Source organism: Mastacembelus armatus, chromosome 11, assembly GCF_900324485.2.
Source record: "Mastacembelus armatus chromosome 11, fMasArm1.2, whole genome shotgun sequence".
NCBI classification, from domain to species: Eukaryota; Metazoa; Chordata; class Actinopteri; order Synbranchiformes; family Mastacembelidae; genus Mastacembelus; species Mastacembelus armatus.
In genome coordinates this window covers 10388367-10412083 of record NC_046643.1, presented here as the reverse complement: position 1 = coordinate 10412083, position 23717 = coordinate 10388367, and the positions used below count along the sequence as shown (strand labels likewise).

The window sequence follows — 23717 nt, the reverse complement described above, 5'->3', positions numbered from 1 at the left end:
GCAGATTTGCTGCTTATTCTCCACAACGCCCCTTTGAATTTATGTAATGATTAAAAACTGCAGCTTTCCAGCTTCTGTTAATGCGAAGGCAAAAAAACACATGGCCACATGCCATTTTGATAATTAATTTTGGAAATTCCATTGTTCCAGAGGTCATTATCAAGTGGTCGTGCATTATTTATCTGAGAGAGACAGTTTTAGAGTACTCCTTTTTCCTTAAGCTAAATTAATTAATTTGGCATGACCTGTGCAGAATGTTCAGGGTAAACCTAGACGCCATTGAGTTAGCCTCTTAAATGAAAAGATTTGGCTAATGAACAAGGAGGTAAAACTCTATTAGAACGAATATTGTATATGTTGAGCAATCTATAATAATCTATAATAAATATATTCTCAGTGATTTTACCTTAAAAGAAATTTGATTGTGTTCACAATTAAAATAAAAATATAGGCTGCTATATTTAATTTAATTTAATTATTGACCAAATTCAACTGCAATTCAATATATACCTCAGCATGAATTATACATTATCATCATATGCTGGAGGTCAATAAATTACTTATGTGATTTATTAATAGCTCCTTTAGTACATCACGCTGCTGTCAGAGAGCAATGACTGACAGCGACAACCTATCATGATCGTGGAAATTATTAACACGCAGCCTGTAGTGTCAGTTGATTGGATGCTACCTTTGAGGGGCGCGGCAGCCAAATTATATTCTGCTCTCTCATTGGCTGACAGTGCTGTCACTCCGTGGAGACCGCGTTCTCTCGCTAAAGGTAGTATGAGTGGAGAAAGTAATGAAGATGGAAGGAGCTGATGATGTTGAATTATTGAGGAGATTTATGGAGTAGCGAAGAGATTACACGTTTACTCGTCTTGTCGGATCGATACAGGACAGCGACACCAGCAAACTGACAGATAGCATGCCAGTAAGTAAACTCTTAACTTCCACAGTGTACTTGGTGTCGCGCCTTTAGGCGAGCTAGCTAACCAGCTAATCAGTAAATAACCGTAGTGACAGCTCATTGAGCAAGCCGAGATAGTGTGTGACGGGGAGGATTCATTTACGGTCTCTGGCTGATGCTGGTTAACAGATAACCTACACTGAATGATATGCCTGGGAAAGCTATTGTTTGCCGCGGAGCTACCAGTGCGCTGAGGCAGGATTTTACCTTGTTTTGCGGTTGTTGTTTTTTTATTTCACTGTGACAAACTAGCTGGTTAGTGTTCAAAGACAGGTGTGGGTTAGTTGCTAGGTAAATTAGCTAGGTAACGTGAAATGACACAGCAGTCAACACGGGGGAGGCTTTCTTTACATGTTAAGCTAACGAGCTACTGTGTTATAGAGACAAGACTTTGTACTGGACTCGGTGCGTGTGGTCTGACCTGTTAGGATAGGTGTGAAGAGTCCTGAGGTGTGTGAGGGGAAACAGGTTGGCAGCCTCTGTAGACCGGTTAGATAATGCGCCGTTTGGATTTTTCTACTATCATGTGATGCAGTTTTCCTCAGTACCATTTGGCTAGTTGAGGGGGTTTCTGTGTGAGGGGTAATGGTGTGAAGCGTTGTCGGAGAGCCCTGTGGCAGTGCTGCTGTTAGACTGTATGAAATGAGCCTCCTCACCCTGTTCAAACTGTCAAAACTTACACTTTACACTCTTATGTTGGTCTGGTTGGTTGGCTTATGTTATGGCTTATGTTGTCTGAAAGGTCTGTGCCCCTGGTTATAGGCAGTTATTCTAAGATTATATTGTTTAGATTATTTACATATCTGTGTATTTCATGGCTTTTAGGGAGAGGCTTTCCTTTCCATTTAGCAATAAACTGGTTTGGTGGGTGAGTGATTATGATAAATAGTCTTACACTTGCAGAACGCTTTTCTACACTGCCCTCAGGCGCTTTTACATTATTTTTCCATTCACACACTTATACAGCCACCAGGGGCAACTTGTGGTTGAGTGTCTTGCCCAAGGACACTTCGATATGTGGACTTCTGAAGCCAAGGATCGATCCACCAACTCTCTGGTTCATGGCCAACCTGCTCCAGAGCCACAGCCACCACAGCACTGTTAAAGCAGTGTTGTTAGGATGTGGATGTGTTTGAATCCAATATTAGCTGGTTTGTTAATGTGTGGCATCCATGACTGCTAGTTTATGGGAACTCTTAATGCTTTATGACATTTTAGCCCGGCAGGTCATGGAGCAAGACGATCATGCCATCTCTGCTGTCAGCCAGAATCAAAGCTAGAGTCACCCATGGCTGCAGTTTCTGTGCAAATTGAGCAGTGAAAAAAGTTGCAGTCCCTCCCCCTTTAATTTAATAAGTCTGCACCTGCACAGGTGAAATATAAATGGTCATTATTCCAACCAAAGCTTATTGTTGTAATCATAGATAGATGTAGTATACTTTTAGTTGTAAGAAAATCTTAGAAATCAAGCTATCGATCTGCACCGTAAGTGGCAATTGCATGTGACATTTTACAGCTCAACACTAATAGATTAGGAGGGAGCTGCCTAACAGTGATATGGAACACTGTTTGCCATGGGAGAGAGACAAATTAAGAGTAAAATGGATAAGTGTTTCATTTGGGGGAAAAAAAAAAATCACTCATTTTAATTTACTTTTTTTTAATTTTAGTTTTTACTCATTCGCAGCAGAGGAGACAGAGAATTGGAGGGACAAGAGCAGGGACAAAGATACATCACTGGCTTAGAGGCATTGGAGGAGAGAGTGTAGGCTGCTATAAGAGGATTCCTCCCTGTCAGATTTATCTGTTTGTCCCTCTCAGCAACTAAAATCACACATACAAAAACACATGCTCTGTTGTCATGCATGCTGCGTAGCGACAAGTCAGTTAGCTCTATGGAGTGAATAAATCCAAATAAACCAAAAGAAAGTGCTGAAGTTGTGGGTGAACAGGAGGTCAGGTCAAGCTGTGAGCTCTGGGTTCTTAATGACCACAGTTATATAATGCTGCCTCTACTTTTGCATGGACAAACCACAGCTCCAATAGTTTAACAACTTTCTTCCTCCAGTGAAGATGAAACAAGCTTATAGTCACCGGCTTCAGTTTGTTGACAGTTGACAGCTGACCTAATTTGAAGATTTTGGGTGGAGGCATGTTTCTGTAGTTCCTGATTCTGACTTTGGTTAGCATAGTTTAACAGTTTTTGGTGCATTGGATGTGTTTGCGCAAGAGTTGATTTAGCTCAGAAAACATTGGCTAGTTGGGATTCATTTCAGCTTATTCAGTCAATTTTATAACGCCTCATCTCCCTGTAGCCCTGAGTCCGTGAGGGCTTAGAAATCAGCCTAACTATAGTCTGTCGCTTACACCCTGTACCACAGAAAAAAGCAGCCGGGGCAGCTGTGTCACTCTGAAAACCACCCACTTCATCTTTCTCTCTGCTTTCTTTCTTTCCTCTATTCAAGCCTTCGTTCTTACTGCCCCCCTCACTTCCTGAAAAAAGAAGGTTTCAAAGAGTGTGTGTAATAAGAAATGATGTAATCAGCAGGGATATGTATGTGTGTAGTTACCCCCCTAATTCATTCTCACATGGGCTCCTTTCAATTCTCTCTCTGCCAGCTTTCTCAGACAGGTATGCACTCACTTCACTACAGAGCACTGAAAGGACACCCTGTGTTTTGACAGTGCTGATTGCCTGTGGTTTCTGTAATAATTCATGTGAAAGCGGTTATGTATTTGCCTCAGGTGTTTTGCACTTTTTGTGATTCTGTCGGAATATGCACACACTCTTACAGCAAGGATTAGGAATGTAAACTCAACAGGAACCTGTTTGTGTTGGAAGCTGTTCTCAGAAGGAGGAGTCACAAATAAGCTCATTTAGTGTGTGTGTGTGTGTGTGTGTGTGTGTGTGTGTGTGTGTGTGTGTGTGTGTGTGTGTGTGTGTGTGTGTGTGTGTGTGTGTGTGTGTGTGTGTGTGTGTGTGTGTGTCTTGTTGAGAGTCTAGAACAGTGTGTAAAGTAGAGGGAACGATCTGTCATCTTTAGCTAGCTCACAGGAACTCAAACCAGACATTGAATAAACACATTTGCTCACATACAGTGCTTGTGCAATGTGTGACACACTCTTGGTCAGTCTTTGGCAAGTTGTCTGCTCCATCAGAGCTTGGCATTGGTGGAAAACCTCAGTACACAATGGCTAGGCTGCATTGGTTAGACCTGTTTCTTGATCCTGTTGTGATTGTGAGGAGGTATGTTTCATTATTTTTCTCATTGCATCAAGTTTCTCAGATACAGAGACAGCGACAGATTGAAACCTAGTGTACACTTCTCTTTTATTGACCCGACTTTGTCCATTCTTGATTTATGCATCTCTTCATCCTGCACGTTCCTTTTATCCTCATCTCTCTACATCTTAATTTGTCTTCCCAGCCTACATGCCCCTTTCTTATGCTCAACACTGGTTTATTCATACATTTGTGTGTTTGTGCTGGTCAGTGTGGTTGAGCTGCACAGTAGAGACTCACTGTACAATTACGCTCTATGTGGCTTTTATTGTTTTCCTCTTATGATTTGTGAGTCCATCATGATGTGATTGGATTCTCACCGTTTTTATGAGTGATTAGCCCCAATGATGGATTTCTGGTGTGTTAATCTTAGAATATTTTTTTCCCCCCATACATACCTGAAACAAATAGCCAGTTAACCTGTTAACTTTTTGTTTGAAGGAACATTAATCAGCAGCTACTTTGGCATTAATTTTGTCATGTCATAAGTCGTTTATGTGTTTCTTGTGTTAACTGTGAAACCACTGGCAGAAAGCACACAGGGACCCACTGGTCTGTGGTATATTACTGGGCAGAAACTCCATGGTGTTCAATTTGATAAATAATGTGTATAACTGATAGTTATCTCACTAATTACTAGAAGAAAATGTTCACTTTGGTTAACACATACATACATAATTGCAAAATAACTTGTAGTAATAACTTATGGTGCATGGTGTGTTTGGTGTGTCATTAAATTTGTTTTGCTGGAACTTTAAAAAAGTTTCACAAGATCCAGAAAGTTAAATTCTTACCTTTTTCACACTCACACATTTATACATGTATCTACTGAACTAATACACTTAATTTACAGTAGGTTTGTGTCCATGTCCACCTTCTGCTGCTGCTTTGATGTTGCTGCAGTTTCTTATATAAGCATATTTAGGTGGGTGACATGGCAGACCGCTGCTTTTTCAGGACACAGATATTGCAGATGGTGCAGACGCCGTCTCCCAGATGCCAGCATGGACAGAGTAGGCTACAAGTGACTCTGCAGGAGAACCACTCCTCTTGACTGACTCATCCCCATTCTAATCACAGCCTTTAGTTTATTTATTTATTTATCTTTTCATTGAGTCTGCCATTAAAATGCACATGCTGCTTTTAAAGATCTCTGTCCGCCTTGTTTCTTCACCAGCATGAAAGAACAGAACAACAGACTGTCACAAAGGACTAATTTCTGTAAATGGAGGCTATTTGGCTTTATAATCCTTCCCCATTTTATGAGTCACTGGCTCCCCTCCCCTCTTGTCATTCTTGTCATTGGTACAGTCCATAAATAGACACCTGGCTGCCATGGAGGGACTAAGCACCAGCATTAATACAAAATAAAGCGTTTGGATGTGTGAAAGACAGATTAGGAGGCAGAGAAGTTGGAGAGTGAGAAAAATGATGCTGTGTGGGAGGATTGGCAAAAGGGCCAGAGGGACCAAACCAAGGACAAGAAGATGAAACCATAAACTGTCTTTTATTACAGATGTATGAAAGAAAGACATTTTTATGGGATGTGTGTCTTGGGAAGTGGAAGATAATTATGCTATATTCAACCCAAATCTGAGCATGTTTTTGCATGAAAAGTGTGCACAGAAGGATTTCTTCCTCCCTCTTTTATTAACGTTCTGTTACCAGACATACCAAACATGGACTTGTTTCTGCATTCAATGGCCAATTTAGCCTCATTCTGGCAGTGTCAGAGCACAGACACGACATACCCTGCACTGAAACCAGACTGCTAGTCTGAGGCAGTCCATCTGAGATACACAGATAGAGATGGCATCCACCAGAAAACATACTGTAGGTCTCTGAGGAGACTATTGCATTGTCTTAGCTCTAAATTGTAACAGTCAATGCCCTTTTTAGGGTAATTGTACATGGGAAAACCAGGACTGAAACTATTTATTATTTTAATAATCTATTAGTGGAATGTTTTAAATTGAAGTAATTATAGAACGTCAATGTGAAAGATGCTCTTAACTTCCAGAGTCCAAGGTGATGGTTACAATTTGCCAAACCAAGAGTTTACAGTGACGTGAAACGAGAGAATGGCAAAAATATTTCACGTTTGAGAAGCTGGAACTGTCTTTAGGAGCAGCAGTGTTTGTTGTAAAATTATTTGATTAATTGATATAAAAACTTAGCAAATGTTCAGCTTTGCTAGATGACTTTAGATGACTGATCACTTTGGTGAACTCCCTGCTCTCCTCTTTTTTTTTCCTTTTTTTTTTTTAGGTTTTAGTAACTCAACTCGCCACCTATTGGATGAATTTCCATGACGTGAATTGAAATAACAGTTCTATGATTTTTATTTAGCTCCACCATCAAGTCAATCTTTCCATTTGTCTAACATAATAACCTTTGAGGTTTGGTTAAAAAAAAAAAGCGACATGCATAGAAGTTGAGTGACTAAGAGAGAAAAGGAAAGAGAAGTTATGATGCAGACAGTGTACAGGTTGTACTGAGCAGCTGGATAACAATAATAAAAGAATAACAGCAGCGTAGCATTTATTTAACTCTAAGTAAATAGCTATAGCATGTAAAAACTTTTTTCCCCCTCTCAGTTTCTGTTTAAAGATACTGGAATTGTACTTTTTTTTTTTTTTTTTTTTTTTCTTCATCAACGCTTCAGCATTGAAGCCAGCCAGTATTCTCTGTGTGGGTGATTTTCGATTTGCCAGCCTGAGTTGAGAATAGGTTGGGTACTTGCTGCAGAGGTGTGTGTGTCTGGAGAGGAATGAGAGGGAAACAGGAGGAGATTGTGGGGGAAGGAGAGACTTATGCTTCTTTGGAGTATTGAATTGATGCCTGGAGCTTGTACATTCAATGTTCACCAGTGCCATGGCATTGCTTATAATAGAGCTATCCGGGATACCCAATAATAGAAGGCTGACAAACACGGAAGAAATCTCCTTCAAACTGTGATTGCTTGTGCATGCTTATGTGTGTGTAGATGCACTATACATACACTATACATTTGTTCTGTTTCAGTGATTGTTCAGACTGCGATTCTACTGTATTTTGTCTGTCTTAGGTAGAGGTGACTCCACTGCAAATGAGGGAACATGTTGGCTATGGACCAAGGAGTGGTGGAGGAATGGCTGTCAGAATTTAAGGTAGTGTTTAACTGTGTCTTCGTGTGTGTGTGTGTGTGTGTGTGTGTGTGTGTGTGTGTGCGCAAAAAGCAATATTAAAAAACATGTGACCCATGATCAGTATGCAGTACATTCTCTGCTACTGCTTTTCATTGGCGTAATATCTTCCATGCACACAAATAAACACACTCGCCACAGTGTGTTTCACTTCCAGACAATTACCTGTTCAGGCTCAAAAATACGTGATTGTTATAACAAGCCCCAAGTTTAAAAGTGAATGAGCCTTTACCTGTGTGAGCCTATGAAGATAGACATATCATCCCCTTTCAGTGAAGCTGACCTCTCTATGCAACCAGATCAATGTGACTGTCACCTTCTTTAAACTGTCTACCTCTGCATGCATTTGAAGCTCTCACTTCAACCTGCTCTTAAAGCCACGATACCAGTAGCTGCTATATTCCTATTCTTGCCGTCATTTCCTAAAATGATACCTGGATCTCATAGACTTAATGTGAGTCGATGTGCAAGTGCTATGTTTGGACAGATCAAATTTACACTACATCAACAAATGTTTGGCTCTTCTCAAATCATGCTGAGTGTCATTTATACAATACTGGTAAGACTTCAGTAGTGCATACATCAACTCTGTGTGTGTGTGTTTGTGTGTGTGTTTGTGTTTGTGTGTGTTTATGTGTGTTTTTCAGACCCTCCCTGACAGTGCTGTGTCCACCTATGCTGCCTCACTGAAAGACAAAGGTGCCCTGGTTCCTGCACTGTACAAGGTCATCCGAGAGAATTACAGCGATGTATGTGCACACGCTAATATCTATATTCATTAAAACAGTGCGGGTCATACACCCCATAATGTAATGTAACTGTTGGTTTTTGTTAAATGACCTGTGTGTTTTTGGTCACGTGTCCTCCACAGCTGCTGGAGCCAGTGTGTCACCAGTTGTTTGAGTTTTACCGGAGCGGTGAGCCACAGTTGCAGCGTTTCACACTACAGTTCCTGCCCGAGCTCCTGTGGAGCCTCCTGTCCGTCAGCGCAGCCAGAGACCCCCACACCTCTGGCTGCATCGAAGCCCTGCTGCTGGGCATTTACAACCTGGTAGGGAAGACGATGAAGGCGGTGGTGACTGTGTATGGGCACATGCACATTTTCAGTTTCAGATTTATCTATTATCAGGGATGTGCTCTTGTTAATGGCGGTAAAATGTTTTCAATGTGCTTAAGGGCAAAATAAGGAAAAACACTTGAGAACAGTCCTTGATCCTTAGCGAGTGGGTGTAATCATGCAGTTCCAGAAGCAGAGGACTTAGCCGCTCAGTTATGTCTAGGATCTGCGTCATGCATTCTACTTACGTTATGTTCTCTCTGCCTTGTTAGACAGTTACACATGGAGAGTAACAGGAAATATTGGTTAGAAATATGGGAAATGAAACACAGTGACTTTGAAAATATGTGTAATGGTTTGCTTTTTGTAAATGCCTTTAAACTTCCCATATACAGATGCCAGCACTGGTAATTATTACAGTGAGTTCTGTTTTCCCTCTATTTCTACACCCTGTGTTCTGTGTATCAGCAAAGTGCAGTGTCCTCTAACTTCCTCTTTGAATAGCAGAATAGGTCAGCTGTCACTGTCGCTGTGCACTGGCTGGCTCCTTTTAATCTGTTTGATATTAACATGCTCGCAGGGCACACCAAAACCAAAACCCTGTGGTCTGTGCATTTGTGTTCACATAACATACACACAAATAAGCTCACCCACCCACACACAAACAGATGGAGTGGGGAAACGCGGACCCTAAGGTCCACACACAAACACCCACACATAACAGATGAGTGTGCTTGCAGAGATAAGCACATGCTCTCAGAGGTTTAGGGCACACACAGGAAAAAAAAGCCTCTGTTTTTTTCACCCACAGAAACATTTTTCCTGTTGTCTTCCTGTCTTTCTCTTCCACAGGAAATAGTTGATAAAGATGGGCAGAGTAAAGTATTATCTTTTACTGTTCCTTCACTCTCCAAGCCCTCAGTGTACCATGAGGTGAGAAACATACAAACACACACAAATCCTTTAGAAAGGCCTTGACCCACTTTCAGTTTAACAACTTAATTTTCATTTCCCCACATCCAGCCTTCAGCTATCGGCTCCATGGCTCTTACAGAAGGGGCTCTAGCCAATCATGGGCTGAGCAGGGTGGTGTACAGCGGGCCACACCTTCAGAGAGAGACCTTTACAGCACAGAACAGGTAAGAGGCTTGATAGCCCCCTTGTTGTCTGCCTCCTTTGAATTGAAATCCAACACAAGCCAACAATCAAAATAGAAAGACATATGAAGGAAGATGAACAACCGACAAAGAATCAGTAACAGGTTTACTTGCCAAATGTGCTAAAGAAGAGCTGTGCACTTTCAACTTTTTTAATAAACTTCTCTGAAAACAGTTTTTCAGCTGTTTCCAAAGTTAATCTATGAATAACTCCTATGGCACTGTTAACTTCAAAGTGCATCAGGTTTCAGTGACTCCTCAATACCAGATTTTGGGGATTGTAAGTTAGCTGCTGTTGTCGCCAATTAATTTATGCATAATGTGCTTGCCTCTGTGACATCCAGTGTCACTTCTTTGTTGTGTTTGAAGTTGTTAGATTGCTGTCAGGCTTTCTTTAATTAATGGAAAGAGGACACACTGCAGTCAGTGAAGGTCACAGTCTCCAGGGTGGTCTCCAGTTGAATATTTAAAGTTTTTCTTATCCTTTTTCAAAGTGGCTCTGTCTGTTGTGGTTTCTACTGTATATCATGTTGTGGTGTGGATGGAGGCTAGATGTGCTGATTTGAACTTGTTTTTGTGCTGTTGGAGATTTGAGGTGCTGACCTTCCTGCTGCTGTGCTACAATGCTGCTCTCAGCTACATGACGTCCACCTCCCTCCAGTCCCTCTGCCAGCTCAGCTCCAGGTAAAACACAAACGCACACAGACAAATCAGCGTATCTTAATGTACTGTAGCAACCTGTGAGTCACCTTGTCATGTGGACATACATTTGCACACATTAATTTCATACCTCAATATCTGACCTTTGTGTCATGTTTTTTGATCGCTAATATTTTTAAGGCCGCTGCTTACACACACATACACATGCTGGTCCTACTGTCATTGTGAAGACATTACCTGACAAATGCATTCCTTTGCCCCTTACCTCAACCCTAAACCTTAATTTAAAGCCAAGTCTGACCTGAAAACAGCCCTCTGAAGTTGTGAGGACCAGCCAAGATATCCGTTTCAAGCTAAAAAATATCCATATGAGCAAAAAGACATGTGCACAAACACACATACTGTTTTGCAAGGACTTGCTTATCTGATCCTCTTATAGACTTTGCTGCCAGCGAGAGCCAAGATACCGCTATTCGACAATGAGCTGCAATATACACACATCCCAGCTCAGTGACTTTAGTAATCTGCCAACTGTGGCTGAGCTTTGGTCTGATAAGCATAGAGCTCAACAGAAGTCCCCAGCTTTGATTGTCTCTCTAGAGTTTGCTGTGTGCCTGCTATAAACTATTTAGAAGCACCTTTAACTTCAAATACTCAGGTTTTATTTGATTCTTCTTTTTACATCTTGTATGATTCCTGGTGAAATGATTATCATGCAATTTATCTTCAAATAATATTGTACTTTTAACTCTTTGGATAATGTAGTAGAATATTATATAGCATGCAGTGTATGTTTGTGTGTCGTATCTGTGCGTACTTACAAACAGCAGTTAGTTTGGCATTATTGAGTTATGTCCGCTCACCACATGAAAGTAAATTGCTTTAATGTAGCCTTAACCAAGCGACTTCATACCCCAAATGAAGCATCCCTCTTTCACAAGTTCACCAATTGTGTGTTTTTCTAGGGTGTGTATATGTGGTTACCCACGGCAACAGATGCGGCGATACAAAGGCATTAGCACACGGATGACAGTCACATCAGAGTTCCTGGTTCAGCTCATTACAGGGATACACTATGCTTTGTGAGTGTACACACAGCCAGACCAACACAGCACAGTCTCACTGTTTAACTTGACCTTTTCTTTTCATACATTTCTTGTGTAATGAAGCTGCTGCAACTTTTCCTTTAAAATATCATGTCTCCTATTTCAGTGAAGGAATTTGATTTGATGTGTACCTGATAGAGGTTTCCTGATTTTAAAAACAGTTCAACTGTGGAGATTATTCAGCCTGCACACTTCTCTTTCTGAGTCTCAACAAGTCATTGCTGTGGTGCATTTCACAAATGGCTTGACATCTTTATCACAATAACATGAGTAGGTGGCATCAGAAATGACTAAGTGGTGTGTTCTGTCTGCAGTATCAACCAGTATCTGGCATTGTACTCATTTTAATGCAGTATGTACAGTATGACTCTCTCAGGTCTAATGTGATAATGCATGTCTTAATCAGGATCTTAAACTCATATTGGTTGTTTATTTACATGTTTGTTTTTGTGCTTATGTATAGGTGTAATGGGGAAGTTGAACTGGGATCCAAAGCGCTGGATGATGTTCTGTATCGAGCTCAGCTAGAACTGTTCCCTGAAGCACTACTGGTGGGTGCAACAATGTTTTTCTTTCTTTTTTTTTTTTTTGGGACCTGTGGAATAAGATTATGTGTTTGTCTATCAGAGAGCATGTGATGTAGACACACAAGCTGGCCTGTGGTTTTGAGTCTTATACAGCACACTACGCTGTATTGTGTTGGTCTGTGTCCGTGTGTGTGTGTGTGCACCAGAGACTGCAAGCGGATTGTAATCCCACTAGATTATTTACATGCTTTCCACCCTGCTCTATTAAGCTGTAATCCTTGTGGACAGGATTGGACCTAGGCTCACAGCATTGCTTTACAAGTAAAACTGTAGTCCTTCACAACACTCAAACCACAAGACCTTTTGGTTTCACATTAAAAAAATGTGCATGGTTTTACATCCTGTAGTTTTTTAAGATACAAAAAACTCAGAAGACAGTGAAAAACAGGAAAAAATACACACACTCCAGTGTGTAGGGCTCAAATACAGAGATATTGTTCTCTGTGTGTGAGTATAAGATAATTAGATAAGATAAACTTCATTCATCCCCAAAGGGAGATTCATTGTGAGTGTGTGTGCATGTATGTGTGTTTTGCATTGTATGCACCAGGTGGCTGCTAGATTAGCATAACTTGGCCAAGTGTCACTCGTGTTGCAGTCTCTTAGACAAAAGGCATGTTGTGTTGTGATTATGATGCTGTTTACCTCATGTTAGTTACTTAACTATTACATGATCGTCAGGGCAAGTGCCACTAGTGAATATCCAGCAAGAGCAGAGATTATTATATAAAGATTTACTTTACAAAGCTTCCTTGTTTTTTTTATTTTACTAGTTTGTGTAGCTTATTTTACTAGTTTGTGTAGCTTAGTCATAGTATGGTAAGCTTTTAGATTTACCCCTGTGCATAAATATTGATCAGATGTTATTGGTTTAGTCAAATGATCTGCACTGTAATAATTTCAGTAATGTTAGTGATTTCAGAAAGATGTGAAAAATGTGCAGCATCAGCTCTCTGTTTTCTCTCAGTTCACTGTGCAATGAGCTGTCTCCTCCACACTTAATAATTTAATCTTTGTAAATTTGAAATGCCAATACCATCAGGTGGGCAATGCCATTAAGTCATCACTGCATGGGGCAGCACTGAAGAGCAACAACAAGGAGGGTGCACGGAGTATCCAGGTGGAGATCACGCCCACCTCCTCCAGAATCTCCCGCAATGCTGTCACCTCCTTGTCTATCAGGGGACACCGCTGGAAGAGACACGGTGAGACACGTACCCTGGGGAGCGTTATAGGAACATAGCTGTTCCCACTGAAACATGAGAAGAGCTGTCACACATACACACATTTCACACTTTCTGTAAACATTTTGTAATCACAATTTCATAAGGTAATAAAACACTTTTAAAAAAAAAAAAAAGAAAAAAATTGAAATCCAAAGGAGAGAGCAAGCTGTTTAGATGTCCCCATCAACCACCCACCCTACCCATCACTGTCCCACAGTCACGCTGTACATGTGTTGTCATCCCAACTGCAACTTTCTTTTAATTTCCTAGGATTTTCCAACATTGGTGGAAAGACAGGCAAGCATTAACAGTTTGAGAGCAGTCAGTGAAAACAGAAGGATGCAGCCAGACAAAGAAAGATTCAGTGCAGCAGAGATAGGATAACAGGAACCTGGTACAGGTACTATATGTGAAGTATAATACAGATGAGAGACACCGAGGCATACACTTTTCCACTGAATATATTATGTTTGTGTAGTTTCTGCTCTATGCTAAATACAGTGTGTAACATTTAGATGACCACAGAACAAGTGAAACTTTGTCACGACTCTAAAGTGCACACAATAAAAGACAGACTATGTGTGGTTTAGAATTAACAGAGCCGCTCTCTCTGCATCAGAGTGCAGATAAAGAAGGCAAATTATAGTCTTCAGCTAGTTTAATAAGTAGGTTTCATCTCGAGCCCAACAACCCGTCTTCATCTCATGGATCCTGCTCATTGGTGCCTCTATCAGAGCTGCTTTTTTATGCCTAAAGCTTTTGTCACAAGCAAATGATGGAGGAAAATGTTATTCAATTAATTATTAGTTCATATGTAGCAGTGAGTGATGATCCAGTATAAAATGTGATTCCTGTCCAAATATTGCATTAATATTCATTTCCCTATAGCATGTAATTTGACCATGTGTTATGTTCTGATCACTATGATTTTGTCTTTTTATTTTTCTGCCATTACATTGATGACCTCTGTGTGTCTTTTGTTACTGTGGTCATGTGTGCCTGTGCACATGGCCGTCTTTTTGTTTTTCATGTATGTGTGCATGATCTGTGTGTGTCTGTCCATCTGTCATTTTGTGTGTGTGTGTGTGTCTATGTATTGTCCCACTACCCCCCATGCTCCCGCCCACCAGAGGCCCAGGAGGTGAGTGTAGACAGTGAGACTGCACACGGGGGCGTGGTTATCCCAGAGATCAGTGTCACAGGTGTGAGCGGCGAGCGAATGCCCAATGGAGACTCCCTGCGGCCACGCCCTGATGGCCGCGGCCAGATCGATGGCGACATGTTGGGTGCCACCTCTGAGGTCAGCCTGGACCTGCGAGGTCATGACTCCGGCACGAGGGGTCAGGAGGTCAGAAGGCAGAAGTCTGTGAGGCGATTGGTGGAGAATGAGGGTTCTGGGTCGGCCTCCACAGGGAGGAGCCAGTACTAAGGTCCTGCCCCTCCTTCCCCCTGCCCCTCTCCTGGGGTAACCTAGGTAACAGTGTGTGGGGGCGTGGTCTGAAAAGCTGCATGATGACTTCTCCCTTTGCCTTTTTATGCTGGGCTTCACCCGTCCTCTCTTCACCTAATTGCACTATTCCTCTCATCTTTCAGACTTCATTAATTTACTCTCTCCTATGTGGCTAAAGCTTCCTCATGAAGATATCCTGCTGGGATTCCTTAAAATCTGGTTAATAATTCAGGAGCTAACAAAATAACAGATGCGTAACCCAATAAAAAAATGCATAATAATGAAATGTGCCTGACTAAATAGCACAATAAAAATGATGTAACATGTTGAACAAAATGAAGTGGATCCTATAAAAAGCAGAACATTAGGAACACAAGGAGCAGCTATAAAAGTAGGTTTATGAAGATTTTGCAATAAATTTGTCATATACTGTACATATAAAACTGCAAAAATGTTTGCTGGCCATATCATATTTAAGAAAAATCATTTTAGCACTGAGGTCTCTGACCTTGATTCATGAAGCCCAGACATCTCTGTTGGCAGTGCCAGGAGACTACACTTAGGGATCTAATGCCTGGCTTTTCTAAAGGGGTCAGTAAGCTTTTTGTTCTCCTACAGCAAACCTTGGTACGCCTTGACACACTACTTGAGGTTGCACCTGGAAACAGATTACTTCCTTCTGACTGGTAGCTAGGAGCTGAGGAAGGATATGCAGGTCTTGAATTATTTGAAGCCAAAGCTGGTCACAAAGTCTAGACTTGGATGAGTCCGACCTGTTTTACAGGCTCAATCTGACCGTAAAAGATGTTGGAAAGATCTGCCTATCAGTCTGTTTACCAGCAGTTAACTGCTGTTCTGTTACAGTGATAGTATCAGATCATAAGTGTGTATTGGGTCTGGATGCATGGCTTCAAGATAGCATAAAGATGTGTGTGTGTGTGTGTGTCTTGTCTTCAGAGTTAGTGAAGAGAAAGATAACGTGGGTGTACTTTGTGCATTTGTTTGCCTTTTTTACTTTCCCTTTGTGGTTTTTCCGAGGCTTCCGCTCTTTGACACTGTCCTCCCCCGCCTTTGGGACAAAACATGCACTCCTCTGCCAATAAACCACTGATTGTAGATTACGGGTGTTGCTGATTATCCTAACATGTGATGGACTGGAACTTACATTGTCCTGTGTCAGGTGGCGAGATCCCTTTGTTAGCTGAGGCTACAGTGTGACATTGCCACCTGCTGGACAACTCCTCTCTCATTCAGCCACAGTGTTATGCAAGAACCTTTAATATATAACATCCATGTTATCTTAATAATAGTTCCATTGGCTCAGATGTGCTGGATGACAGATGAGATGGTTGCAGTTTTACTCTGTATGTACCTGTTTCTCATTTCTTTGCTTTTTTTGTCTCTGTCTGTCCATCTTAGACGCAGTGGATCTGGGTTCCCCGGATGAGCTGATGGATATTTCGGAGGTGGATGAAGGGGTATGGCCAGGCGTGGTGGGGCCTGACATGACTCCACCCACCATCACTATAAGCAACAGCGTCACCACGTTGAACCTGGGGGCCAAGGCCATGAAGAAGTGTCGGCTCGGCGGACGCAGCAGCAAGGACAAGGACAAAGAGGCAGGCCCTCTAACAACGGGCCGTGCTGCTAGCGAGAACACAGAGCTCTCTGTCAAGCGACTGACACTCACCTCCAGCCAATCGGTGCCCAAGGGTGGAGCTTTCACTAGCCTGACACGCACGGCCAGTGCTGTCTTCTCCCGCTCCTTTGAGCAGGTGGCCAGCGGCAATGCCCCTCCGTCCAGCAACCACACTGCCTCTGAAACTGGCCGCTACTCATGCAGCCTACAGGAGGAAGGGCTGGGATACTTGAGTTCTGCACCAAACCACACACAGCGCTCTCCCAGCATCAGTGTGCACCTTGGCTCTGACCTTTGAAACAGATGTGACTCCTGATTACCTAAACCCTCGACTCTAATCTTGTGACCCTGTACTTGTGACCTGGAACTCCAAGCCATGCCAACTGCAACAGACCACAAACACATGAACAAACACTCCTGGTGTTTCCTCTGTCACTCCATTTAGACGTCTTTAAGTCTGTGTGCTGTAAACCAGCCTGCTGCCCTGCTCCATGCAGACATCCAGGGTATCATTCTGCACCATCTGGTCTCTCTCCTGCAGCAGTCAGCTCTTCTGAAACTGATGGACACAGGATGTAAGAGATACAACTTCCAGCTTCACTGTTTCTAGTGGTGCACCATTACTGTGACGTGCCAGAACAAAACTGCACTCCATTGTAGAGCAGCTTCAGATAAATGGATGCACTTGAAGTGTGATTACTAAAAACTGTGTGGAAAAGGTATTTGAAATGTATTTTAATTGGCATTTGTTACCCTGCATGGCTTTTCCATACATCCATCCTGACCTTGCCCAGATTTGTCAGAGGGCAGATGTTGAGTATGAGTGAACATGCGGACTGTATGTGTGTGTAAATATACAGCTGTTTTTAGAATAAAGGCTGCTGATTGATACAATGAGTAAGGTATGTCCATCTAGTTGAAATAAGTGTTTCTACTCCAATTTTTTAAGAAAATAATACATCCCTTTGTCATAGCAATACATATCTCTCCTATTCAGTGTTTCCATCTTTTGGGAAGAAACTCCATGAGGTTTACACTTCTTTTTATTTATTTATTTTTTTTTTTAGTCAAAAGTTTCAGCTCCTTCCCTTACAACAGCCCCTAAATAATAACCCAATATGATAAGAATATGTTTTTATGTTTACAAATCACACAGTATTGACAGAGAAGTGAAGCAATATTTGTGTCCCTCCCTCTCACTCCTCTAACACCTTCCTGAATTACTGTGTATTTGTTGGCAAAATATCAAAAACACAATCCAACTTCTGAAAAATGCAGAGGATGTTATAGATTTTGGAAATTATTTGTATTGAATTTTGCACTTAAAAGAGTGAATGAGTTGTGTCTTCAACTTCAGTATTTTCTTTTGAAGAATTAAGAGAAGTTTGTCTCTCATCTGCAGGATTTTCCTGTGAGAGGGAGATGCTTTGTTGCACTGTGCAGCTTCCCTTGAACCTTGCATCTGGTCACCAGTACAAACATGTTTTAAACCACCCAGACTTCCAGTCAACCTGCTTAGTGAAATTAATTTGATACATCTGAGTAAAGTAGTTTTAGCTGGGCCTGGGCTTGTTCCTGTGCTTTCTGCAGTGGCTAGGGCAAGAAGGCATCTACCCTCAAGTCTGACTGACCCACCATTCTAGCTATTTGTGGTACTTCTGTGATGTGTTACCTGTGTCCCTCTGCTGTTCTTCACATCACCATCACACCACTAGACTGAGTACCAAAACAAAAAGAAATAAAACACCATCCTTCTCCCACATCCTAAATAAAGTTCTCATGCTGCCCCACTCTCATGCAAAAGGTGTACGTTGTTGTCTGTATACTAGAGCTGTTGAGTGTCCATAGCTTGATCGGACTATAACAATCATTGTGTTTCTGTATGTAGGTTTACACAATGTGATTGGGTAAGCTCTTGTACATCGTACTGTTGTACTAAAGTTGGTTTATATTGGCGTTTTATTTGTCTGAAAATAACTCACTGCTACAACTTCTGGGAATAAATTGTTTCTACTCTAAACTTGTGTGTTGAGTTACATTTTTCTGTTGTTGCCCGGGATCATCACAAAACATTTCGCTGTTCAATTCAGACATGACCATAAACCATAAATTTCACATACCCCACATTCTTCATAAAGACCATGTTATTTGTGTCCATATATTTTGGATTGTAAAATGGTATTGTTGTGTAACTATGTGCAGTTGCAATGTGCCTATTTTACCTATCAAATCAGGCTTGATGAATTAGCTTGTGTTGCCAATGCAAATACTATTCAACTTTGTATTTTCTAGTCCAACAATACACACTGAGGAAGGTCTAAAGTGTTTGGTGGTATATAAAATCATGGTTTTTATATTCCACTGCAGACTTATTATTATTACAAGTAATCCTATTGTATAATCATTTTATATAAAGTTAAATAATAACCTTAAGAATTCATTACACAAATAACTGCAAGAGAAATGATAAAGTAGGTGTATTTATCTTTTGCTGAGGCGGCAATAGTTAAAATTGAACCAAATCTTTAATGGCATTTATTAATTTCAGTTTTTGAGGTTTTGCCTGTTGCAGTAACACCTTTGCCCACGAGGTGGCGACCTATCCCAGAACATGACAGGTCTCCAACCAGGTTTCCGCTACGTCACTTCTTCCTCAGTGTCCTTCGCATTAGCAGCAGCGGCAGCTTACTCGCTGTAAACACATGGCTAAAATGAGCAAAGAGACTAAACAGCGGCTGCAGCAGCTGTTCCAGTGCGGTCAGTTCGTCATCCGATGGGGCTTCATCCCGACCGTGCTGTACCTGGGTCAGTATCCGAATAGAGCAGGGGGGAATGCGGCGGGCTGAGGAGACATGCGTCGCTGACGTTAGCCGGCTAATGTTAGCTTTGGTTCTTAGCCTTTGACGGTAGGCTGATATTAAAATGTTAGCTTCAAGGTTCAACCAACATGGAAAGTCATTGCCTGTCTTTATATAAACAGTGTATGGAAGACCGTTAACTATGGCTGCTAAGTGGTCGTAAACTTCAAACTGAGCCCCTGTCTGTAATGAATGCTGATGAATGGGTGGGAAATGTTGCATGTGTTTGCACGGACTGTTGAATCAGAGCCGGTGAAACCGTGTATTGGCTCCCTGTGAGCTCTGTGTTGGACTGAGGAGGCTGAGACTGTGAGCTCCGTCTATGACTGAACCTCCTGTAACTTCAACATTTTGGAAACACCAGCTCTGACCTTCTTTCTTGACCCTTATTTTTTTCTCTTGCATCTCATTTACAGACAGCTCATAGTGGGCATTTCTCCTCAGTTTCTGGGGTTTCATAGACTGCATGACAAAAAGAAAAACCTGTGACGAAAGTAATTAGTTCTCGCCTTAGATTCAGAAACAGAGCAACATTATTTTTAGCTTTCTAGTGATCTCTCATCCTCGTTCTTAGGAATCTGTTGCACCATAGTTGACTCGGCCTTTGACCTTTAATGAAGCTTAATCTATTGGGGAAATGAATGTTTTGTCTTCTGTGAGTGTGAGGAAGGCAGAGGCAGTGAGTCAGATGTTATGGTCACATTTCACAGAATAATGAGTTCTTAAGCATCACAGCTGACAGCAGGATGCACTGCTGCTATAAAACACAATCTACACAATCTGCTGACTCACTTGATTCAGTGAATCACATTCTGCAGCATCCAGTGGAAAATAAGTGGATCTAATTGTCAGGCACAATCTTTGTAATTTTTTAACTTAATTGTATAGTTTTGCGCAAGCACAATTGATTTTCTGTGGTAAATGTGTGCACCGAGCCATAATATGTTTGAACGAGGCTCATTTTGCTCATTTTGCCTGTTTTCTCAATCGTAAACCAATGTCCTCCTTTATGGTTTTTGATTTACAGGCTTCAAGCGAGGAGCAGATCCAGGAATGCCTGAACCCACAGTCATGAGGTGAGGACAGATTATTTTATCTGTGCACCCTGTTAAATCGTATGTGTGATTTCAGAAGCAGCACACAGAATGGTGCAGAAAGTGACACTGAAAAGTTTTCACAGGGATACCTTCATCAGGAACAGCACTGTGTGTTTAAAAAAAGAAATGAGTTCAGTAAATTCAGAGCATCTATATATTTGGATATTAGCTGGGCGAGTATGCAAAGTGAATGCAGTCAGTAACTGGAAATGAAAATCGTGTTGTATAATTAGATGTGACACGAGACATCAGTTTGAAATGTGCAGCACATTAAACCCCCTGAGAGGTGCTGTTTTCAGAGCAGTTTCATAAATGGGGGGGGGTGCATCATTTATAACCATAAAAATAAATATGATAAACCTTATAGTAAATTTGGCTCCATATGTGAGCTGGGAAACTTTTTTTTATTAATATTTCTTTATTTTCTGTAGTTTGATATGGGGCTGAGGACCTTCTTCTCGACATCACGTGACCTACCTGTCATTCAAAATCTGGGAAATGGACTTTTATTTTTCACTTTCCTCTTCATAAATCACACTGTCCAGCACCTGAGAAGTTATACATTGATGTTATCTGCGGTCATATTGTAAATGGCTGTATTATATACGGTAAATATATGGAGGCTGTCGGCCGAAATCAAGACTGTTTCCGAAAAATTGTCTGACTGGACGAGAGTGGATTATTTTCTGAATGTGTGACCCAGATGTTTGGATATACCATTTGTTCCATATGTTTCCTCTTTTTATTTGTAATTTAAAGTTTCTGGGAAAAAAAAGTAATAAATCCTCAAAGAAATATCACACTGTCTAAACAGACTATGTGAATATTTATTTGTATATTTGGGTGGTTTGTTGAAGGTGATGTTTTAAAGCTTGGTGATCCCACACAGATGTCAGAAATATACGATAATAGAGATTATTCACAGATCACAAACTGTTTTGGCTTGGTCTCTCCAGCCCCATGCAAACGTATGAGTAAAAGGGTGTTGTTGAAAAATGACAGCCACAAATCTTGGAATTTAGTTGTGTTTTTATTTCTGTATTTGTACAAAATACTCCTTTAAGTCACTGTGCTCAGAGCTGGGCTCACTGAAATGTAATCAAGTAAACAGTGAGTTAATTTACACATGAAAATAAAACGTTAACAGAAAAGTAAAAAAAATATTGATAACACCATTATTTTAATTTAATAATAATATTTTCAGTACAAATATAGTGCATTTACAGATTTTGACTAATAAATAACACGCTTTACTGAGAATAGTATAAATAAGTTATACAATAGTGGGTGATTCAAGCCATCGGATTTACTATAAACACATAGTACACTAGATTGATATAGAGCTTGGTGCACTCACAGTAGGCACTTTTATGATTCTCCCTTAAAAAACACTTTTGAGTATGAGGATGATGAGTGAACAGTGTTAACTTCACCCATCATCTCTCTAAGGGAACTCTTTCATTCAATTTTATTACTTTTTAAAATTTGGTATAGAACAAATGTGTTGGTGCAATAGTGCTCCTGATTGCACTTCTTCTGTGCTTGGCTTTTTTATTAAAAAGTGCCCTTTTGCCCTCGACAAGGAAGATGTGAAACTGTTCCAGGATGCTGTGTGCAGTCATCTTTCGGTGGAAAGCGTCATGGTGGTTCAAGTCCTTCAGCAGCTGCTCTTTCTGGCTGCCTGTCAGCACCGTGACCCCTTCAGAGTTCCTCATCTGTGGCAGAAATGACAGTGACATTAAATAACTAAGCAGCATTGCATCACGATAATAAAACTAACAACCTAGATTTGTAATATTACAGTCTTTTATAATCAGGAATATTTAAACAAGATAGAAGAAATGACAATGGGGACAAATATCCTCAATGAGCTATATCAAGCAGTGAAATGTTAATAAGGTCTATGGTTGTGCTGAATACTTAAAGAACCCTACATTTAAATATTACACTTTTTACTCCACTACATGTAATTTCTAGCTATAGTTTATTGTGATTAAACTACCTAACATGGTACAAAAAGCTTCCACCTCAACCACAGCGGTTAAATACAACTTAAATATAAATATAAATCCATTTTTATTTTATTTTATTTTTTGTAATGAAGTATTTTCCAGTGTATTAGTGTTATTTTTAAATTCAAGACATACAATCAGGTTCAGGGTTGAGGCAGCGCCTGGACACAGCTACACATTCAGATATTGTCTATAATGTTCCTCCTCACCTCTTCTTTGATCAGCTGGATCAGGGGCCCGACTTTGTGTTTGACCTGGGAGAGGATTGAACTGTTGGGGTACTCCCTCTCCACATGCTTCAAAAGAGCACTGTATTTGGACAGGCCTTCCACCAACCTGTGGCGACAAGCCTCCTGGAGAGAGGATCAAAATAAATATATAAAAAATAAAGAAAATCACTGTCTGTGCCTGATACCGGATCATAGTGTAACAAAGGCATCAGTAAGGAAGCGACCTCCTACCTTGCTGAAGTTGAATCTGGGGCAGACTGCTGGAAGTGAGGCTATTTTGTAGTCGTCCGTTTCATATCCCATATTTACAAACTCTTTTTGAAACTGATAGGAGGGAGATGACCGAAGGAAAAAATGAATGATGATGAGGAGTACAGTTTACACCAGTCTGCCCAACTCTAACTTTAAATATGACTCAGAAAACAACAAGAAAAACTTTCTCGGGATTGCACAAAAACCTTCTCGTTTCATGTCCAGTCAGCTTGAAAGAAAAGCAACTCCTGCAAACGTCTTACCTCCTGCTTGTGTTGTTGGGTTACGCCAAGGATAGACATCAGAACCGCGGCGAGCTGGTTAGGGGGCTTCCCCTCCTCCTCACCTGAGGTCTCACCTGCCAGGCTCTCGGTGGTCGCGTTTTCAACCGGAGCTCCGGGAGCGCACATCAGCAGCGCTCCCAGCATCACTGCAGAGAGCAGGTACGCGTCTGTGCGGACAGGAAGAGCCAGAGTGAATGAATGAAAGGATGAATACACGAAGGAAACGTGCACAGCACAGGCTGGAAGTCCCTTACTGAGTTCAGAGGGCATGTCGCGCTGCTGTGAGTCACTGGATGAGTTTCCACTGATGCTGAGGGCTCTTAAGTCCTGATGGGGTTGCCGGGTCTCTTCTATGAACTGTCATTTTATACCCTTCAGACTGGAGGAATTTCCCAACACCATCTGCGGCAGGAAGGAATTAATATATTGCGAAAAAAATCCGGTCCAGCATCCGTCGCTGGTTGATGTGTTTTTCATGAATATACTCGTAATGTTCCAAAAGTGCTATTTAATTACTCATTGGCCAAATCAGTAATGATTAATTAGTTATTAGTAATTCATTCAACAACTGACTATTAATATTAATTAATAAAGCCCAAAACACACTGTCACCAATCACATAATTCTGAAAAAAAAATCCCTATTATATTTTTAGTCAAATAAT

General features: G+C 41.1%; 3 protein-coding genes across 5 annotated transcripts; 2 read left to right on the top strand and 1 right to left on the bottom strand.

The window, feature by feature from the left end:
• The first annotated feature begins 765 nt into the window (after positions 1 to 765).
• On the top strand, positions 766 to 18340 carry hycc1 (hyccin PI4KA lipid kinase complex subunit 1). Of its 3 annotated transcripts, none has more exons than XM_026300116.1 (12): positions 766 to 934; positions 7321 to 7402; positions 8086 to 8187; positions 8310 to 8489; positions 9348 to 9428; positions 9519 to 9634; positions 10241 to 10336; positions 11278 to 11394; positions 11882 to 11969; positions 13048 to 13210; positions 14362 to 14705; positions 16101 to 16236. In XM_026300116.1, the coding sequence occupies exons 2-11, from the start codon at positions 7352 to 7354 to the stop codon at positions 14658 to 14660; spliced, it is 1293 nt and encodes a 430-aa protein (XP_026155901.1). In that variant the 5' UTR covers positions 766 to 934; positions 7321 to 7351; the 3' UTR covers positions 14661 to 14705; positions 16101 to 16236. The 3 variants fall into 3 exon arrangements, with proteins under 3 accessions (XP_026155901.1, XP_026155903.1, XP_026155902.1); XM_026300117.1 differs by lacking the exon at positions 766 to 934 and adding an exon at positions 4106 to 4217; XM_026300118.1 differs by lacking the exon at positions 14362 to 14705 and having other exon boundaries at positions 16101 to 18340.
• A 640-nt stretch (positions 18341 to 18980) lies between these two features.
• On the top strand, positions 18981 to 21292 carry tomm7 (translocase of outer mitochondrial membrane 7 homolog (yeast)). The gene is made up of 3 exons (XM_026300384.1): positions 18981 to 19125; positions 20206 to 20254; positions 20707 to 21292. Exons 1-3 carry the CDS (start codon positions 19023 to 19025, stop codon positions 20720 to 20722), a joined length of 168 nt encoding a protein of 55 aa, XP_026156169.1. The 5' UTR covers positions 18981 to 19022; the 3' UTR covers positions 20723 to 21292.
• A 440-nt stretch (positions 21293 to 21732) lies between these two features.
• il6 (interleukin 6 (interferon, beta 2)) lies at positions 21733 to 23323 on the bottom strand. Its single transcript, XM_026300533.1, has 5 exons — positions 23308 to 23323; positions 23033 to 23220; positions 22749 to 22841; positions 22497 to 22640; positions 21733 to 21990 (listed from the first exon to the last, which is right to left on the bottom strand). Exons 1-5 carry the CDS (start codon positions 23321 to 23323, stop codon positions 21754 to 21756), a joined length of 678 nt encoding a protein of 225 aa, XP_026156318.1. The 3' UTR covers positions 21733 to 21753.
• Positions 23324 to 23717: the final 394 nt, after the last annotated feature.

Coding starts and splice junctions, on each gene's coding strand:
- hycc1 (XM_026300118.1), top strand. CDS start 7,352: ATGTTGGCTATGGACCAAGGAGTGGTGGAGGAATGGCTGTCAGAATTT. Junction 10,337..11,277: donor CTCTGCCAGCTCAGCTCCAG/GTAAAACACAAA, acceptor GTGTTTTTCTAG/GGTGTGTATATGTGGTTACC. Junction 11,970..13,047: donor TGTTCCCTGAAGCACTACTG/GTGGGTGCAACA, acceptor CAATACCATCAG/GTGGGCAATGCCATTAAGTC.
- tomm7 (XM_026300384.1), top strand. CDS start 19,023: ATGGCTAAAATGAGCAAAGAGACTAAACAGCGGCTGCAGCAGCTGTTC. Junction 19,126..20,205: donor CCCGACCGTGCTGTACCTGG/GTCAGTATCCGA, acceptor TTTGATTTACAG/GCTTCAAGCGAGGAGCAGAT.
- il6 (XM_026300533.1), bottom strand. Junction 22,842..23,032: donor CCCAACAACACAAGCAGGAG/GTAAGACGTTTG, acceptor CCCTCCTATCAG/TTTCAAAAAGAGTTTGTAAA. Junction 21,991..22,496: donor TCCAGCTGATCAAAGAAGAG/GTGAGGAGGAAC, acceptor TTTCTGCCACAG/ATGAGGAACTCTGAAGGGGT.